We start from the raw sequence: 19,995 nt of genomic DNA, 5'->3' as shown, positions 1-19,995 counted from the left end.
CAGGTGTGGCCTTTCTCTCTTGTCTGATCTTCTAACCCTTGAGGATTTGGAGCATCTCTATCAATTCCTCTGCAATAGCTCAAAGGGCTCGATTTTCTGCCTAGTCTCCTTCCAGCCCTGAACCATTGGGACATCTGTCACTAACCCACCAGAAGGGATGATTAAAAAGGACAGAAGTTAGTTAGAAGGGGGGTGGCAAAACTAGAAGGAAAGAAAAAAATAAAAAAGGAATATAGAGAGAGTAGAACTGGAATCTTATATACCTGCAGGATAAGAATTATTTTGTTCTTTCTTGCCTGGTTTTGGGCCTACAGAAATACTGGGTATCTATAGCAACACTCGTCCTCTCCCCCAGCCCCAATATCTCACACCAGAATACTTTATAGTTGGCTATAAACAGAAAAAACCCTAAGTCTATTCAACCTAAACAGTTCACAAACATGTGAACCCCAGACAAAATAAATGCTGTTTCTTCTCCCCCATCCCAGAATTGGGGGTGGAAGTGGGGGAGGAAGGGACAGAAAGAAGACTCAGCTACTGGAAGCCCACAGATAACCTAAAATATTTTATACAGAGAAACTCCTTCCTCACCAAATATTTAAATAGCACTGCTGGCAAAGAGCTGGCTGCATCCTCTCTACTCTCTCTGTTTCATTTGGTGAAGATGAAATGACCAGGAAAGGGAAGGCATAAGCATTAGCTAGAATCCAAAAATCTACCAATAGGAAGCTTAGGAGTTGGAGTTTAGACTCTTGAGGGGAGGGCAAAGGAGCAGCACCAGATCTTAGACTGAGTGCTGACAGCATTCCAATTGACAGGCATGTTGAGAAAGGAGTTCCTAAGATTTTTATGTGCAAAACAAATTAAGAAGAACTAGTTATAGGTAAAACAGCAACACTAAAGAAAAGGAGAAGCAAAAAAAAAAAAACAAAAAACGGGTTACTCTTCAAAAATTCCTAAAAAATTAACAAATGAAAAAAGACAAATTACTTTGATCCTTTGGTTTAAAGTTCCTGAAAAGTAAAACAATGGGGATGCTTAGCCTGATACATTGAACCAAATCACCTGTTTTTCTCCATATCTAGCAACATTTTTTTTTCCTTTTGGCAATATTACCAACTAATATCGAGCAGTAGCCAAAAATGACTACTATGCTCAGCCAAATTCAATATTGGTTCAATATGGCAGGTGTACTGGTAAAAATCCTATCAACATACTAACTCCCTTCACACCTTTCCTCAAGTCCTTCAAAAATCCCTTCTTCAAGGGACCAGCCAGGAGATCCCAAGTTTGCCTCTTGGTGAAGAGAAGCCCTGGGTAATTCAGCCTAACTTTACGTCTAAGCTTAGGAGTTGGAGTTTAGACTCTTGAGGGGAGGGCAAAGGAGCAGGAGAGAAGGGGAACGACAACAACAACATATACAAACAAAGCCGAAGACACAGAAACAGAAACAAAGCTCAAGAAAAGGAAGAAACAAGTAATGCAGAGGAACAATCAGAAAACAGGATTATTACCTTTAAAATAGTAAGGTGCAATAGCGCTTCAAAATTAAAAAAATAAATAAAATAGAAGGGCACACAGCCTGGTTTTAGAGTGGGATTTTTGACTTTTCTTCCTTTAAGTCAACAGATTAAAGGGGGCAAAAAAAAAAAAAAGAAAGGAAAAGATAACCAAGGTTGGTTAAAGTGGATGCCACGTGCTCTCTTGTGGTCATTTTAACAAATCATGCATCATAATAGACTATCACTCACTGCCCACAGAAGGAGATGAAACAGCAGCAGCAACAGAAGTGGTGGGGGAAGAATTGATTGGTGCAACTGTTACATGGGATGCGCTAGGAACAAGTTTTACATCAAGGTGTTGACTCATGTTCTGTTTCCTTAGGACTCCCTGAAAAGAGGCTCCCGTCTGGAATGTGTTAATTACGCCGATCTGCAAAGAACCAGAGAGTGAGACAGCTTTGCTCCATAGTTAGAAAGAAGTGAAGAAAGAGGAAGGGAGGGATGCGGAGGGTTAGGGAAGGGGGATGGAAGAAGGGAAAGGGGGACAGGAGATGGAGAACAAGAGAAAGATTCCCCCCCCACACACAAAGCAATGGTGAGGAGAAGGGGGCAGAAAGTTAGTTGCATATCACACTTCATTTAAGAAGCAATTTGCCACGGAGTCCACTCAGTCCGAATCCAGTCTTCTCTTCCTTTTTAGCCTATGGTGGGCATATTTTAGGTGTGCAGATGTCTAAGAGTGTCTAAAATTTAAAGAAAACACCCTCTCCCCTGCCCACAATTCCCAACCAGACAGAGAGGGACAGCTTAGTCTTGCTTTGACCTGAACTCTTTAAAATGAAGGCATGCAATTTAAAATACTGAAAGTAAGGCATATATTACTGAATTTTGAGACTCAGGAGCTTCTAAATGACCTTAACTGTATTTTTGCAGATTTCCAGGAAAATATAACTCATGTGTTTAACAGAAAAACAGAGGTGGTAAGTGTAGTAGCCCACACATAGGTGGCCACGGTGAGAAGGCTCCTGGACCGTGACTTGCTGGGCTCATCCTCTTCTGAGTTTCTTCTCTGAGCTACCTTTTCCCTAGGCTGATGTAGACAGGGCCTCTGAGAGTGGCCTCCGGAATCCAGTGGCCAGACCCATTAGAGAGAACGTCATTAGCTGCACTAATGCTTTGGAGGTTCTCAAATGTCTGGTAGAAATGCTGACAATCACTCAGCAGCTACACTGAGGGAGGAGGAAGAGTTGTTGGGTGGTGGTGGCAATGGTGGTGGTGAAGCGGTTGCTGGTCTAGCCCTGCACAAGTGGTCTCTGGTTTTCATTTTCAGTGTTCTATGCCTCAGAGACCAAGGTAATTAACACCATTCACTTTCTCACACAGTTTTGATCTGGGGTCTTGATCCAACCTACCCTCCTTATTTATTCCTGACCTCTAAGTAACAAGGAACAAAGAAAAAAGAACTTCTTTATCCTTCATGGATCTGGTAAAAAAAAGTCTCAGAAATAGCCTCATCCTTACTACCAAGGGCTAATCTACCAAGACTCTAGGAACTGCTGATTCCATTCATCTTCCTTCATTTCCCCAGGAGAAAAAGGGTGGAAAAGCAGGCACCTTGTGAGTCAGGGAGTTCTTATATATAAAGCTTCCTGAGAAGACTTAAAATGTTTAGGTTTAGTTTCTGGATTTAGATCAAAGTTTGAGCTAAAATACCACCTTGTCATCACATTATAATAAGCTTTTAGTCCCAGGAGATTGAAGGGCCAGATCCTGCTGTAAATCCTGAGGACAGGTTTTCATGCGGGCAGGGCTCCAACCTCAGGGAAGAAAGGGCTGTAGAGCCTTGCTGTTTACTCAGGTTATAAGGTCTCACTCTCCACAATAAAAGAGCAAATCATGTTTACCTTCCTAGGACTCTAGCTTTTGTTTCCCAAACTTCTGCGACCAAGTGCTTTTAGTTCTCCAAAAATCAAAGGGAGAGGGGAGGAGAAATCCCAATCAGGACTGGACTACAGCTTGGCAATTATTCAACCAAATGTTGCAATGAGAATGACAAGGTTTGATAACCAGATGTAGGGATTTTGTTAGAACCCTGCTGAGGCTGAAAAGTTGATGCCAGGAAAGGGTTTCTGGCATCTGCTTATAGGGTCTGGTGCACAGTGGAATGGCACAGATTTGGTCATTGTGTATCTTAAGTAGGTTACCTTTGGTGCTTAAGCTTGCTTGAGCTTTCATGCCATTCTGGCCCAACGGCCTCATACTCCAGCAGGGAAACTACCTTTTCTTATGGCTATGTAGGCAGTTACACCAAATAGAGGCTATAATCGAGGGAATGGAAATTGGCAGTGGAGGGAAAGAAGACCCAGGAATCTCAGACCCCCAGGAAAGAAGACTGGCAAGGAGCGAGGGAGGAGGCACTGGAACGAGGGAATCTGTCTAGGAAAAAAATCACATAGTAGAAGAGGAGGCAGGTGATCCTGAAGGGAAGAAAAGCAAAGACAGGTTATTTTGAAAAGAGCAGACTTAAAGGCAAGCACTGGGTGCCCTTAGAGACAGGAGCTGCTGGAATTTCTCTCTCTGGGAGGAGGAACTACAGAGAAGGGAAAGGAGCCCCAGTGCATCTCTACTTAGTCCTTTTCCACTTTTCTATCTATTGTCTTGCCCACAGGTAGTTGGTTTAGAATATTCATTTCATCTATTTTACCTATGCACTAAGGAGGTGGGATTGACTGGGGAACTTTCCAAACTCTCTGCAAGGTCAATTTTAGGGAGTTAAACTTATTTCTGGGATCTCCAGTCAATTAACTGGTTCCTTGGAGAGGAATTGATCTCCAGTCAATTAACTGGTTCCTTGAAATCTTGGGATTTATAGTTTCTCGAGATGAGGAATCAAGATGTGGGGCAATAGCAGGGAAAGTGATAGAATTATCAATGCCTGGACCAGACCAAATGCTTAGTTACAACTGCTGCATGGAAAGTGGGGGGAAAAAAGCTGCTGTAGAGCTACAGGCCGAGGACTTAAAAACAGCAGGACTAGCTTCTATCCCATTTCAGAAATTGCAAGAAGGGAAATATTTTAAGAAATCATAGCGTCTTCCTTTTTGGAAAGCAATTCTGGATCCTGTAAAAGATACTCAGGCATTGAGAAACTATTGTCATTTATACACACTTAACCATTAGATTCCCCACCATGGCCTGAAAAGAGAAGGTGAGTTTCTTTTTTTTTTTTTTACAAAATTCTTCCAGATAAAATCTGCATTACCACAATAGCAGCTTGAGGATGTGCAGATACTTTATTGGCTGGGAGTGCTGATACAGAAATACTGTCTAGCTCCTTCTTTCTGAGGGGCAAGGAGAGATTCTGAACATTTCCCACGCTGGGGTTAGGTCTACTGCTTGCAAGCGACCTTATGTAGGAAGTTTGCTCACCCATAGTGGGTAGGGGGGTGGGCTTCAGAGTCAACCCTAAGCTAAAGGACTATGCTAGCAGTTAATGTCCTAGACTCTCGGTCCTTTGATTATTCTTCTCTCATAGGAGCCTGCTCAGATACCTCTGCCCATGTTTGTCCTTACGCTAGGGAGCTAGGACAGTCCATTAGTATTGAGCCTTTGGAAGGGGAGAGATGTTAGTCACCAAGAACTGCTGCCCTCCCACAACCTGCCAAGATGAGAGGTTTCTACCCCAAAGGTCATTATCAGGGTACCTGGGTCTGGATACGGTTCAGGCCACGGAACCAGAGGATCTGGCCTCGGCGCAGCTCCATCTCTCCATGGTCAATCTCATCCAGCCCCTCGGCCTCCTTGGTGATTTCCTCTTTGGCAGTGCCATGTCCGGCCTCCTTCAGGAACTTTAGGGATTTGGTAGGTATTGCAGAGATTATCTGAGAAAGGGGAGACACCATAATCAGGAAGAGAACAGTTCTCAGTTGTCAGGCCCTTGGGTAGGCCACACTTTGTCTTAGCACCCTTCCTATGGGGAAGCAATGGGGAGGAAGCACTGATCCTTTCAGGCAAAAATTCTACAAGTGCATACCAGGTGTCAGGCCCTATGGAAGGTTGTCTACATTTGTGGACATAGGAAAGTTTACACTAGCAATCAACTAGCCATCTGCCTAGTTATATACTTCATTCTCCTCCTTCTGCTTCATTTTTACCTTTCCATTTTACTATTTTTTAAGGGAATCAGAACTATAATTCATGGTACACAGTAGGAAGAAGGGACCAAGATCAGGATCTGGGGAAAACAAGTCTGGGAAGAGGGCAGTCACACTGCATGTGTATTGGCAAGGGGTAGAGAAGGGTGCTAGAAGAGAACGGCTTCCTTCCTAGTCACCACATTTTTGTGTGTTAATGAAATTTGTGTGTTTTGAAATTGCTTAAAGTGCACTAAAAATCTTCCTTGGGATTAAGATAAGGAAGTGGGTGGGACAGGCCAAGGGAAGGGCCATGTGTATTTATCAGAAGACATACGACAGTAGATTGGGATTGCAATTCAAAATAAATCACCCAAAAAGAGGAAACATTGGCCCCTTTCCAAATGGAAGCCTGTTGCCCTCAGAAGTGCAAGGACAGGGAGATCAGGACAAGGAAGTTAGCTAAGCTACATTCCTTGAAGCACTACCCTAAGGCTCACTGCCGCAGGACCTGCGATTCCCCCACACCTGGCAACTCCCCCCACACACCTGAACTCTATCACCCCACCCACCATGCTACAAGTGCCTCCCCACCCAGTGCATCCCTGCCCCCCACCCAGTGCATCCCAGCCCGACCCACCTCTCCTGCGCAAGTGCAGCTGTTCCCCACCTCCCCACCCGCCCCACCTCTCCTGAGACCCGTGAATCTGCACCCAGCCCCTCAACTCCCAACTCCCCCTCCCTGCCCCCTGCTGGCACTCACCTTCATGCCTGGGCCACACCCGCACCCAGCTCATACAGTCATGCACATATACATCAGAGTCAGCCCCACCATATCCGTGCATGCACACTCACGACCCCATGAGTTCCTCCCCACCATGCCCCAGCACTGAGCTAGCATTGATGTTTGCATCTGGGCCACACCCACCCCCAGCCTAGGAGGTGCAATCCCGCACTCCTGCCCCTGTGCTCTGTGCACACATGTACCAGGGCCACGCCACTCAGACCCATGCACATGCACAGCCATAACCTCCCCTCTGGGCACCCACGTATCCGTGTACTGACCTCTTGACCCCTGCACCACACACACCCCTGTCCCACACAAGTGCACACCCTTGCCCCATCCCCCAGCACAAGTGCCCTGCTCTTATACCTGGCAGGTGCTCAGGTGTGCATCTGTGCTACATAATCCCTGCCTTGCACATGCGTGCACCCCTACCCCACTCCCCACCCCTGCACACCCACGCCAGGGGCCCTCCCACCTGACATCACCCACCCCTGATCCACTTCCCGCAACCCCTGCAGCCTGTGCCCCACCCCTACACACTTGTGCAACCTCATTCCAGCCTCCCTGGAGCCCTCCCCCTTGCAAGAACTTTCCTGTGTCCTGCCCTCCCTTTGCCCCAACCTCTGTGCTCTGTACCCCATACCCTGATACCCATGCTTATGTCCACCTACGTTTTGCGTGGCACCTGCCCTTGCGCATCTGCACAGTTCCCCCATCCACCTCCTGTCACGCTCTACCTCTGTTTCCCCCATGTTTCACTCTGCTCCTGCACTCCAAGGCCTGCCTGAGCCACACCCTGCCCCCACGACCCCTGCACTGCACCTCCACAACCCCACACCCTGCACCCCATGCTCACAGGCACCAGTTTAGCATCCTGACCTGTGGTTATACCTGCACTGCAACCTTTCACCACACTGTTGTGCCCCACCCCACACGCCCAGCATTCTGCTCTACATCCCTCACGCAAATACAAAGCTTTAGACTACTGAAGGAAATCAACTTCCAAAGTAACCCTATCAAGATATTTACATGCCTCAAAGGCAACAGAAGATCACTAAGCATATGAAGATGCAGACAGATATAGCCCAGCCTCACTGCCAAATTAAAACACCAGAGGAGACACAGACTTTGGAATAACCAAAGATGTTCAAATAACTCTACTAAATAAAATCAATGGGATAGCTAATGACATAAAGGAGATCAAGAAGACACTAGAAGAGCACAAAGAGAAATTTGAAAAAATAAATGGAAAAATAGCAGATATCATTGAGATTAAAGACACTGTAGATCAAATAAAAAATATACTAGAGACACACAATAGTAGATTTAAAGAGGCAGAAGAAAGAACAAGTGAACTAGAGGACAGGACAACTGATTTTGAACACACAAAAGAGCAAATGACAAAAAAGATGGAAAAGTTTGAATTGGATCTCAGGGAAATGATGGACAAAACAAATCACACAAATATAAGAATCATTGGTGTCCCAGAAGAAGAAAAGAAGAGTAAAGGGCTAGGATATAGTGTATATCAGTTGAGGATATAGTGGGGGAAAACTTGCCAACCTTTATAAAAGACATAAATATACAAATCAAAGAAGCCCAAAGAACTCCAAATAGAAAAAAACCAAATAGGCCTACCCCCAGACACATACTAATCAGTTTGTCAAATGCTAAAGAGAAGCAGAAAATCCTGAAAGCAACAAGAGAAAAACAAACTACTTCATACAAGGGTAATCGTATAAGACTGAATTTGGACTATTCAGCTGGCACTATGGAGGCAAAAAGGCAGTGGTATGATTTATTTAAAGATATTGAAAGAAAGGTTTCCAGTCAAGAATTCTGTACCCAGCCAAGCTGTACTTTAAAACTGAGGGAGAGATTAAAATTTTCACAAACAAATGCTGAGAGAAGTTGTCAACAAGAGACCAGCTCCATAAGAAATACTAAAGGGAGTTCTGCCAGCTGAATAAAACAGACAGGTTAGGGAGGTCTACAGGAGGGCACAGAATTGAAAAGTGCCAGTAAGGGTACGCTTTTGTTTTTGTATGGGCAGGCACCAGGAATTGAACCCGGGTCTCCAGCATGGAAAGTGAGAATTTTGCCACTGAGCCACCATGGCACTGCCCAAGGATACTCTTTTTATATATATATATATATTTTTACTGAGATATCTTGATGTACATACAGTCCATATATCCTTTTTTTCTATGTATCCTTTTTTAAAGTTTTTTTTCAATAGAGAAGTCAGAGGTTTACAGAAAATTCATGCAGAAAATAAGCATTTCCCATATACCACCCCCTACACGCAGTTTTCCCTATTATTAACACTTTGCATTACTGTGGTAACTTTGTTACAATTGATGAAACAATATTATTATAATTATATATTAACTATAGTACATAGTTTACATTAGGTTTCACTGTGCTGTACAGTCCTATAGTTTTTTAAAATTTTTTATTCTAGTAACATATATAAAAAAAGTCTTCACATATATAATTCAGTGGTGTTAATTACATTTACAATGTTGTGGCACCATCATCATCATCCATTATCAAAACTTTTCCATTACCCCAAACAGAAATCCTATGCCAATTAAGTCTTAACTCCCTATTCCCTACCCTTTGGTAACCTCTATTCTAGATTCTCACTTATTCTACTTATTCTAATTATTTCATATCAGTGAGATCATATAGTATTTGTTCTATTATGTTTGGCTTATCACTCAGCATGATGTCTTCAAGATTTATCTATGTTGTCACATGTATTACGACTTCTTTCCTTTTTTTCCTAGCTTATTTTTTATTAAGAGAATGGTAAATGACTTGGATTGTAAAATAGTCATTCAGACCATGCAAAAATAAAATTTTAAAGCAAAAAAAAAAAGAAAATGATAAATGAAATATTAAGGTAAATATAATTAAATTTTCAGTACATTTTTCTGAAGGAACATATTCAATAATAATTTGAACTCACATTAAGCTGAATATTAAGTTAATAAACATGCACACTCATTATATCTGATGTCTTCATGATTTCAGAGAATTACATATATATCAGGGTCATTATTGTCATTGTTATCACATTTCATGGTTACAAGGAAGGAGAGTCACAAAGGATGCACTAGATTCAGTTTGAAGACCCCTTCTAGTGCTATCACTGTTTTATCACAGCAGTGTCTAACTGAGGAAAGTGCAACATGGTGAATGCACCTAGCTCAAGGTCACTAATGAACCGATTCCTATTCTTACTATCTTATCCTTGAGAAATTTTGTCCTGTGCTTTTAATGCCACCACTTTAAGGGTACTCTTTTTAAAGGAAAAAAAGAAAAAGAGGGAAAAGAATATATAGATCTGACAAATAAAATCCAAAGGACAAAATGTGGATTTAAGAAATGCTTTTAGTGCCCACTTTGGCAGCACATATACTAAAATTAGAACAATACAGAGAAGATTAGCATGGCCCATGCACAAGGATGATATGCAAATCTGTGAAGTTTTCCATGTTTAAAAAAAAAAAAGAAATGCCTTTACAGTAATAACTTTGAATGTTAAATTAAAAGACGTAGATTGGCAGAATGCATTAAATATAATCCTGCTATATGCTGCTTACAAGAGATTCATCTTAGATACAAGGATACAAATAGATTGAAAGTGAAAGGATGGAAAAAGATGCTCCATGGAAGTTGTAACCAAAAGAAAGCAGGAGTAGCTATACTAATATCAGACAAAATGGACTTTAAAGGTAAAGACATCATAAGAGACAAAGAAGGATACTATATATTAATAAAAGGGACAATTCACCAAGAAAAAAATAACGATCATAAATGTTTATCCTCCCAATCAAGGAGCTCCAAAGTACATGAGGCAAACATTGGCAAAACTGAAGGGAGTGATAGACATTTCAACAATAATAGTAAGAGACTTCAATACACCAGTCTCCTCTATAGATAGAACAACCAGACAGAGGATCTCCAAGGAAATAGTGAACTTAAACAACTGATAAATGAATTAGACCTAACAGACATGTATAGGTTGTTATACCTCAAAACACCAGGATATACATTCTTCTCTAGTGCCCACGGAAAATTCTGCAGGATAGATCATTTGCTGGGGTCTTTATAAATTTAAAAACATTGAAATTATTCAAAATCACTTTCTCTGATTACAATGGAATAAAACTGGAAATCAATAACTACCAAAGAACAAGAACTTTCACAAATATATGGAGATTACATAAAACACTCTTAAACAGTCAGTGGGTCAAAGAAGAAGTTGCTAGAGAAATTGGCAGTGATCTAGAGACAAATAAAAATGAGAATACAACATATCAGAACCTATGGGATGTGGCAAAGGCTGTGCTGAAAGGGAAATTTAATTCACTAAACGCCTATATTAATAAAAAAGAAAGAGCAAAAATCAAGGACTTAACTGCTCACCTGGAGGAACCTGAGAAAGAATAGCAAACTCACCCTAAAGCAAATAAAAGAAGAGAAATAACAAAGATTAAATCAGAGTTAAATGAATGGGAGAGCAAAAGAACAACAGAAAGAATTAATAAAACCAAAAGCTGGTTCTTTGAGAAAATCAATAAAGTTGATGGACCACTAGCAAGGCTGATAAAGAAAACAAGAGACAGGATGCAAATAAACAAAATCAGAACCGAGCGGGGGATTGCTATCACAGACCCTGAAGAAATAAAAAAAATCCTAAGAGGATACTACGAACAATACATGCCAAACAAACTAGACAACTTAGATGACATGGACAAATTCCTAGAAACACACAAACAAGCTACACTGACTCATGAAGAAAGAGAAGATCTCAACAAACCACTCGCAAGTAAAGAGATCTAATCAGTCATCAAAAATCTTCTTACAGGGCGGGCCATAGTGGTTCAGTGGCAGAATTCTTGGCTGCCATACTGGAAACCTGGGTTTGGTTCCCAGTGCCTGCCCATGCAAAAATAAATAAATAAATAAAAATAAAAAACTTCCTACAAAGAAAAGCCCAGGGCCAGACAGCTTCACAGGGGAATTTTATCAACCATCTCAAAAAGAACTATCAATCCTACTCAAACTTCTCCAAAAAATTGAGGAAAAAGGGGCACTACCTAACCATTTTATGATGCTAACATTACTTTAATACCAAAACTGGGTAAAGATGTTATAAGAAAGAAATACTACAGGCCAATTTCCCTAATGAACATAAATGCAAAAATTCTCAACAAAATAGTAGCAAATTGAATCCAACCACACATTAAAAGAGTTATACACCATGACCAAGTGGGGTTTATACCAGGAATGCAAGGATGGTTCAACACAAAAACATTAATTAATGCAATACAGTACATTAACAAATCAAAGTGAAAAATCACATGATGATCTTGACTGATGCTGAAAAAGCATTCAACAAATTCAACATCCTTTTCTGATAAAAACATTTCAAAAGGTAGGAATCAAAGGTGACTTCCTCAATATGATAAAGGGCATATATGAAAAACTCATAGCCAGTATCACACTCAATGGTGAGAGACTGAAACCTTTCCCCCTAAGGTTGGGAATAAGACAATGTTGTCCTCTGTCACCACTATTATTCAACATTATACTAGAAGTTCTAGCTAGAGCAACCAGGTAGGAAGAAGAAATAAAAGGCATCCAAATTTGAAAGGAAGAAGTAAAACTTTCATTATTTGCAGATGACATGATATTATACTTGGAAGATCCTGAGAAATCTAGAACAAAGTTACTTGAGCTAATAAACAAATTCAGGAAGGTGGCAGGATATAAAATTAATGTGCAAAAATCAGTATTGTTTCTATACACAAGCAATGATCTAACTGAGGAGTCAATTAGGGAAAACATTCCATTCAAAATAGCAACTAAAAGAATCAAGTATCTAGGAATGAATTTAACTAGGGAGGTAAAGGACATGTACATGGAAAACTATGTAACAATGCTAAAAGAAATCAAAGATCTAAATAGGTGGAAAGACATTCCTTCCTCATAAATAGGGAGGTTAAATGTAGTTAAGATGTCAATTCTATCCAAATCAATCTACAGATTCAATACAGATCAAAATTCCAACAACCTACTTTGAAGGCTTGGAAAAACTAGTTTCCAAGTTACAAAGTTCATCTGGAAGAGAAAGAGACCCCAAATAGCTAAAAGCAGCCAAGAAAAGAAGAATGAAGTGGAAGTATTAACAATTCCTGATTTTAAAACTTATTATAAAGCCACAGTGGTCAAAACAGCATGGTACTGGCACAAAGATAGAAGCATTGACCAATGGAATCAAATCGAGAGTACAGAAATAGACCACCAAATCTATAGTCAACTGATCTTCGACAAGGCCCCCAAATCCACTGCGCTGGAACAAAACAGTCTTTTCAATAAATGGGCATGGGAGAACTGGATACCAATAGCCAAAAAAATGAAAGAGGACTCTTACTTACATCCTATATAAAAATTAACTTGAAGTCCATCAAACACCTAAATATAAGAACCAGTACCATAAAGCTCCTAGAAGAAAATGTAGAGAAACATCTTCAAGACCTAGTAAAAGGCAGTAGCTTCCTAAACTTTACACCCAAAGCACAAGCAACAACAACAAAAATAGATAAATGGGAGCTCCTCAAAATCAAATACTTTTGTGCCTCAAAAAACTTTGTCAAAATGTCAAAAGGCAGCCAATTCAATGAGACAAAATATTTGGAAATCACACACAGGATAAAGATTGATATGTTATATACATAAAGAAATCATACAATGCAACAATAAAAGAACAAAGAACCCAATTATGAAGTGGGCTAAAATTATGAATAGGCATTTTTCTGAAGAGCAAATACAGATGGCTAAAAAGCACATGAAGAGAGCTCATTTTCACAAGCTATAAGGGAAATGCAGATCAAGACTAACGAGATACCACCTCACACTTATAAAAATGGCTGCTATTAAACAAACAGGAAGCTACAAATGTTGACAAGGACATGGAGAAATTGGGACATTTATAAACTGCTGGTGGGAATGTGTAATGGTAGAGCCACTATTGAAGACAGTTTGTGGTTTCTCAGGAAACTAAATATTGAGGTGCCCTATGACCCAGCGTGGTAGTTAGGTTCAGATGCCAACTTGGCCAGGTGAAGGTACTTAGTTCTGTTGCTGTGGCCACGAGCCAATGGCATATGAAGCTCATCTGATGCTGACTACATCTGCAGTTGGTTAGGAGGCATGCCTGCTGCAGTGAATGAATGTGCCTGCTGATTTAATTGGCTGGATCCGTAAATGCGTGAGTTCAAAGTAGCACAGCCCAAGCAGCTCAGCATTCGCAGCTCAGCCCAGGCCTTTGGAGATGCAGAAAGGAATCATCCTGGGGAAAGTTGTTGGAACCCAGAGGCCAGGAGAAAAGGCCAACAGAGATTGCCCTGTGCCTTTCCCATGTGAGAAAGAACCTCAGTTGAAATTTAGCTGCCTTTCCTCTGAAGAAATATACATTTTTAACTAAATAAATCCCCTTTTATTAAAAGCCAATCCATCTCTACTGTTGCATTCTGGCAGCTTTGGCAGATTAAAACACCCAGCAATAACACCACTTATCATATACCCAGAAGAGCTGAAAGCAGTGACACAGACATTTGCACACTGATGTTCATAGCAGCATTATTCACAATTACCAAAAGATGGAAACAATCCAAGTGCCCATCAACAGACAAGTGGATTAACAAAATGTGGTATATACATACGATGGAATATTATGCAGCAGTAAGAGGATATGACATTCTGAAGCACATGAGAAGACAGTTGAGCTTTGAGGATATAATACTGAGTGAAATTAGCCAGACACTAAAGGATATTGTATGATTCTACTTTTATGACCATGGTAAAGGTAAAACCAGAGGCTTATAAAACAGAATATAAAGGACATAGAGATACATGGAAGCTAGAGATGGGTGAATGGTTAGCTAATGAGGTTGAACTTAAATGTAAGGGTATAGATAGAAGTGGAAGCGGTTCACTTGTGGGTCTATAAATAATATTACCATATTAAAGGTGAACATCATTGAAAGGAATTGTATAGACCCATGTGTCCCAGGGATTAACACTACAAACATAAATAGTGTTCTTGCATAAACTATTGTAAAGGTATGAATCTTGTAACAAAGAGTGTATAAGTTTGCGGCATAGGGGGAAAACTATTATTGCATGCTATGAGCTATGTTTAAGAGAAAAACATCAACAGCACGACAACAACACCAGGGGTAAATAATGGAGGGAGGGACAAGAGCTAAGGGGAGGTTTGGATTTTCTATTTGGTGAGGGTGTGTTTATTGGTTATCTTTCTCTTGGGACAATGAAAGTATCTAAACTTGAGAGTTGATGGGCATTGACTTTGGACATTATACATGAGGCCCAATGAATGGAGGTTGCTGAAGGATGCACTGACTGAGAAGTAGAGTGGCAACTGATGGTGTATATAACATATGATCGAATATTGTGCTGCTACAAAATAGGAGCAAAGTTGTGAGGCACGCAACATTGTGAATGAACCTGTGGGACATTTGGTGAGACAAAATAAGCCAGAAACTAAAAAGCAAATATTGTATGGTATCATTTAGAAAGTACTTATTAGAAAACAGGTGCATGGAGTGTAAGCTTTTATAGCAGTCCCATTTAGTTTGAGTGGTAATTGTTATTTCTGGAGTTTCAGAGGCTGTTTTATATATGTATAACTTGGCATTTAGAGATAAGAATGAAGCCAATCAAATCAGGATGAAGGTAATTCAGAATACAGGGGTAAGGAAGACATTGTCTGTATTTTAGAACCTCATCTACTCTTTGAGAGTAAAGGAAAAAAGGTTTATTTTGTCCAGAACCTACATTTTCTGTAGCATATAACCTAACTCAACCTGTCTGGATAGATCGTTTAAACAGTCCAAACACCCGGAGCCCAGAATAAGAACAAGGACCTTTAATTCTACATAGCTTAATGTAATGCCCGGATGCATCCCAGAGTATATTAAGTAGATAATCAAAAATTATTGGCAAAATCCCTTCATAAATGGGAGAAAAAACATAGAACTATTAAACTTTAAGACCAGGGAAATCCCTGATACTGTCTCAAACACATTAGGGACTCCCAAGTCAAAAGGCTAAGCCCTTGATCTTGAGGCTTGCTCTTGTGAAGCTTATTTATGTAGCAGAGAAGCTAAGCCTACTATAGTTACACCAAAGAGTTACTTTCAGAGGATCTCTTTGGTTCCTCAGATGTAGTCTCTCTCTCTCTCTAAGCCCAACTCTGCAAGTGAAATCATAACCCTCTCCCCTACTTGGGACATGACAGCCAGGGTTGAAAGTCTCCCTGGCAATGTGGGATATGAGTCCCAGGGATGAGCCTGGCCCTAGCACTGTGAGACTGACAACACCTTCCTGACCAAAAGGGGGAAAAGAATTATAATAAATAAGGTATCAGTGACTGAGAGAGTGCAAATAGTGTCAAGAGGCTACTCTGGATGCTACTGTTATGCAAGCTTCAGTACATATTGGTATTTATCCTAAGCCAGATAAGTCCTGAAACCCAACGAGCCCAGCCATGCCAGAACATCAACTAGTTCCATCCCCCTATCCTATATTATCAGCAGCCCTTTCCAACATGAAAAACTTCGAATGGGCATAGCCTAAATACACCTAAAGACTGGGAGAAAGATCAAAGGAGAAGCTGGAGTTATAACAGAGAAGATAGGATTTTACAAAGGAGTATGACTGCTGAATCATTATATTGATATTTCTTTTTGTCTCCAGTGTCTTAGAGCAGCTAGAAGGAAAAACCTAAAATTGTAGCACTCTAACCCATACCAAACTTTGAAATCTGTTTTATATCATATAAAAAACTAATCATTGCAGTGTGCTTTGGTATTTATTGTTTTTTTGTATATATGTATACACATTATTTTTCATAATAAAATAATAAAAAATAAATCACTCAGTGAGCTCAGTATCTATCAATGAGTAGTCCTTTACAAACAAGGTGAGGATTAGACAGGGCTCAGATGGGAGAGAAGGACTGTATGGGCAGTCCAATATAGAGGCAAGTGTTTTGAAATAATAAGAGTGTCAAAATTCTGCCTTTTGATGTTGGAAAGAGCTGCTGTGATACAGAAGGAATGCTGTTATCTGGGCACATGGCCACATGTGAGACTGGACCCAGACAGCACTTCCAAGAACAGGCGAAACATCTAAGCTTCAATCAAATGTAAAACTGCCTTATGGATTCACTACAAATAAATGATAGCAAACAAAATAGGGTGAAGAGACAGGTCAGGAGTTGGAGTAGGGATTAATCTGGGAGGCCTTGAGGAGATGTGAGAGAAAACAACTAGCAGGTTTATGGGGGAAGACCTGTAGCCCCAAGAAGGGCTTTTTGGGTCCAGTTAGAGCAAAGCCTGCTACCACTTGGGTACCAATGGATGATCAGCTGAGACTTGGGGTGGGCAAAGCAGGAGTACAGCCCAGGACAGAGCCAAGTACAAAGAAGACTTGCAAAGTGGAATTAGGGAAGGAAGGAAACTCCAGCTGATATTATAACAATACAAATAGCTTACAAGGTACTAGACACTATTCTAAGTCTTCTCCTCATGGTAACTTATTTACTGATCAACAATGACCTTGTTATTGTCGACTGATAAAACTGAGGCACAGATTGGCTAAGTAACTTGTCCACAGTGATTCAACTTGTAAAAAAGGAGTTCTGGGATTAAAGCCAAGGCAGTTGGCCCCAGAATCCATGTTCTGAACCATATACTGCACTGCTTCTTTATAGAGCTCAAAGATCTGAATCTCTCTCAGGTGATAGTCAGGCATCCAACCCAGTTAAGGCCATGATGAGAAACAGAAGAAGCCAGAGAGCCCTCAACTAGGTCGGACTTCAGCTTCATTAGAATAAAGACACATGCTTTGTAAACTCTTTTATTTATAAGCCTCCTTAATTTCTCAGGAAAATTCCATTGAAAGATTTCACCACCCATTTTAGAGAAGCTGACACTGGCCTGCCTCCAGGCATGGTTCGAGAAGAGGAACAAAGTGTGTGAAGTGGCAGGCATTGATCATTTCACCTTGGGATCCTGTGAGATAGAAAGAATTTAAAACTTGCAGGAATGGAGAGAAGGATTGGATGAAGGTGAAGAGTTGGGGGTCTCCACAGTTGCTTGTTCCACCTCATCTAGAGGAGAGGTGTGCGGCTATATGGAGGTATGGGGAGGGTATGTCGGTACTCACCTGACCCCACAGCAGCTCTCCAATCCCGATGAAGAGACACCAAAACCATTGGGATAGGGTGAGGTTTGTACAACTGAAAGGTTTACCTCCAAATTCCACAATGAGAATCTACAACAGAGAAAGGGGCAGCCTGCCATCAGGGAGGTGAGTAATAGGTAGGTAGCTCTCCAGCCAAGGCCTGCCAAAGCCTTGTTGTCTTTTTGTCCAGGCTCCCTGGGGTACAAGAACTGATCTGTTTCTTGGGGAAGGGGAGAAGAGAAATCTAGAAGGTGAGAATGGTTGACAGACATGGGCAGCCTTTATTGAAAATTTCGATGGGGGAGACAGACACAGTTACTACTACCATTATTAGCATAAGAGCTAGGGTTGAGGTAGGGATGGAGGTGGGGGGTGAGGGCAGGGATGGGGTGGGGGTAGGGAGGTGGAGGCTTCTTGAAACTACAGCCAGTGGGTGACAAAGAGAAGACACAGTGATAGAGAAGAGGAATTGAGGATGGGGCAGTCAAGAGACATCCTGTTAAGGGGTGAGGTAGGAGCTCTTTTGTGATAGGCTGAGCCTCTAATGTCTTACAAATCCACATAAGTTTTAGCATACCTCTGGCCAGTACAAGAAGGAAGGGACCCAATCCTTTTACCACCGGGGCTGCTGTGTCCTTCACCCAAGTGCCCATAGGAGGAGACCAAGCCAGACTTACTCTGTCACCTATAGTGAGCTGCCCATCACTGCTCTTTCACTGTGAATTGCATAGCATTTTCTACTATGAGCCCTTTCAGAACAAAGGGGGAGGCGCAGGATTATGGAAAGTGGCTAGAAGAGAATGGCCCCCTCTTGGTCACTGTGTAATTTCTGTGTTTTAGAAACATAATAGCAGGATTTTACAAGTCCTTTCCTTTTTATTTGCTACCAACATGCTTCCTTGCACTGGAGGACTTGACACAAATGGGCTCCAATTCTAGAACAATGTGCAAATGAAAGCAATCTGGGAACCCAAAATGTTCAACCCAAGCCTCAGGTCCCATTACTCCCGCTCACCTCTTCCTGGGTACTTAGAGAATCTTAGTGAATTCCCATTCTCAGCTTCTGACCATTATCACCCCGAACCTCCTACCCCATCCCCAGCTAGAATCTCACTTGGCTGATGAACGTGCCCATGACCACAGTGCAGAAGATGATGTTGTGAAAGATGCCTGAGAAAACATTCCTCTCTCCATGGATCTTGCGGGCGTTGATTTCATTGAAGAGCTGCATCAGCACAAAGGTGTTGAAAACAATGGTGTAGTGCTGGCTGGGTGGTGAGTGTAGAGGCGCCTTCCTCCCACTATCAATGTCAAAGAATTTCTCACCTAGTGGGTACAAGGGAAGCATTGGAAGGTAAGTGTGGTTTCAACTAGGGCTCAGCTTGAGCCAGAACAAGGTATGGCCATATTGTAGCTTATGGCTGTTGTCCATTGTCAGTCTCCGAACTATACTGGTTATCAAATATTTTAAATTTTACTTTTGTTCTCAACCTTTCTGACTTCCTTTCAGCTGGCCTCATTGATATTTGTATCCTTACAGTGTAGCTTGGTGGTAAGTTATGTCCCTGGAGTCAAGGAGACATAGGTTTAAATCTTAGTGCTGCTATTTCCCCTCATTATGTGACCTGAGCTTCAGTTTTCTCATCTATAAAGTAAACTAAAGCCATGGTTATGAGATTCTTAGAAGAACATGAAATAACATAATGTACCATGTGCCTAGAACAGAGGAAATAGCAACTGAAGCTGTTATTAACTCTGGTCTTGTGCTCTGCCTGCTCCCATGAGGCCTCTTTCCCTTGGGCTACCATCCTCTGTCCCACCTTTGTCTTGCACCCAACCCTGCCACCACCCCTACCTGTGGCTCACCGGCAAAGACAAGGACAAAGATGACAGTGAGCTGATAGAATCCGTGGCCCAAGATGTTCTTCATCATAGTACGTGAGATCAAAGGCTTATTTCGGCCATAGGGGCGACGCTTCAACAGAGAATCTGTAGGGGGCTCAGTGGCCAGGGCCAATGAGGCGAAAGTGTCCATGATTAGATTAACCCACAACATCTGCACGGCTTTCAGTGGAGAATCCTGGTGGAAAGTGAGAACCTGTCCTGTTAGTTTTCCTGAGAAAACACCCCCACCTTACTCGTCAGCCCCACCTTGACGCTTGAGCTGTCCCAGCTCCTGCTATCTGCCTAGACTTTGAATCTGGCTCTACCACGCAGACAACCTTAAGAAAGTTACTGGACCTCTTTGAACCTCAGGTTCCTTACCTGTAAATCATAATAATACCTA

At 41.5% G+C, this 19,995-nt stretch overlaps 1 protein-coding gene and 1 non-coding gene across 10 annotated transcripts in view; one reads left to right on the top strand and one right to left on the bottom strand.

The window, feature by feature from the left end:
- The window catches only part of ATP2B4 (ATPase plasma membrane Ca2+ transporting 4), a 115,694-nt gene that overhangs the window by 7,925 nt on the left and 87,774 nt on the right, over positions 1-19,995 (bottom strand). For 6 of the 9 annotated variants that reach the window (XM_077157465.1, XM_077157463.1, XM_077157468.1 and 3 more), the window contains 4 exons: positions 19,575-19,788; positions 18,823-19,034; positions 17,691-17,798; positions 5,207-5,383 (listed from right to left, as the gene is read on the bottom strand). In XM_077157465.1, the coding sequence (XP_077013580.1) occupies positions 5,207-5,383; positions 17,691-17,798; positions 18,823-19,034; positions 19,575-19,788 (711 nt within the window). Of the gene's footprint in view, positions 1-1,751; positions 1,933-5,206; positions 5,384-17,690; positions 17,799-18,822; positions 19,035-19,574; positions 19,789-19,995 lie in introns of all 9 variants that reach the window. The other 3 variants (XM_077157469.1, XM_077157470.1, XM_077157471.1) reach the window with 2 other exon arrangements.
- Positions 9,825-9,931, top strand: LOC143681814 (U6 spliceosomal RNA). Its single transcript, XR_013174872.1, has one exon. It is a non-coding gene; the product is annotated as a U6 spliceosomal RNA (small nuclear RNA).

The sequence above is a fragment of the Tamandua tetradactyla genome, chromosome 4 (genome assembly GCF_023851605.1).
Source record: "Tamandua tetradactyla isolate mTamTet1 chromosome 4, mTamTet1.pri, whole genome shotgun sequence".
Classification (NCBI taxonomy): domain Eukaryota; kingdom Metazoa; phylum Chordata; class Mammalia; order Pilosa; family Myrmecophagidae; genus Tamandua; species Tamandua tetradactyla.
This window is presented reverse-complemented; position numbering and strand designations above follow the sequence as displayed.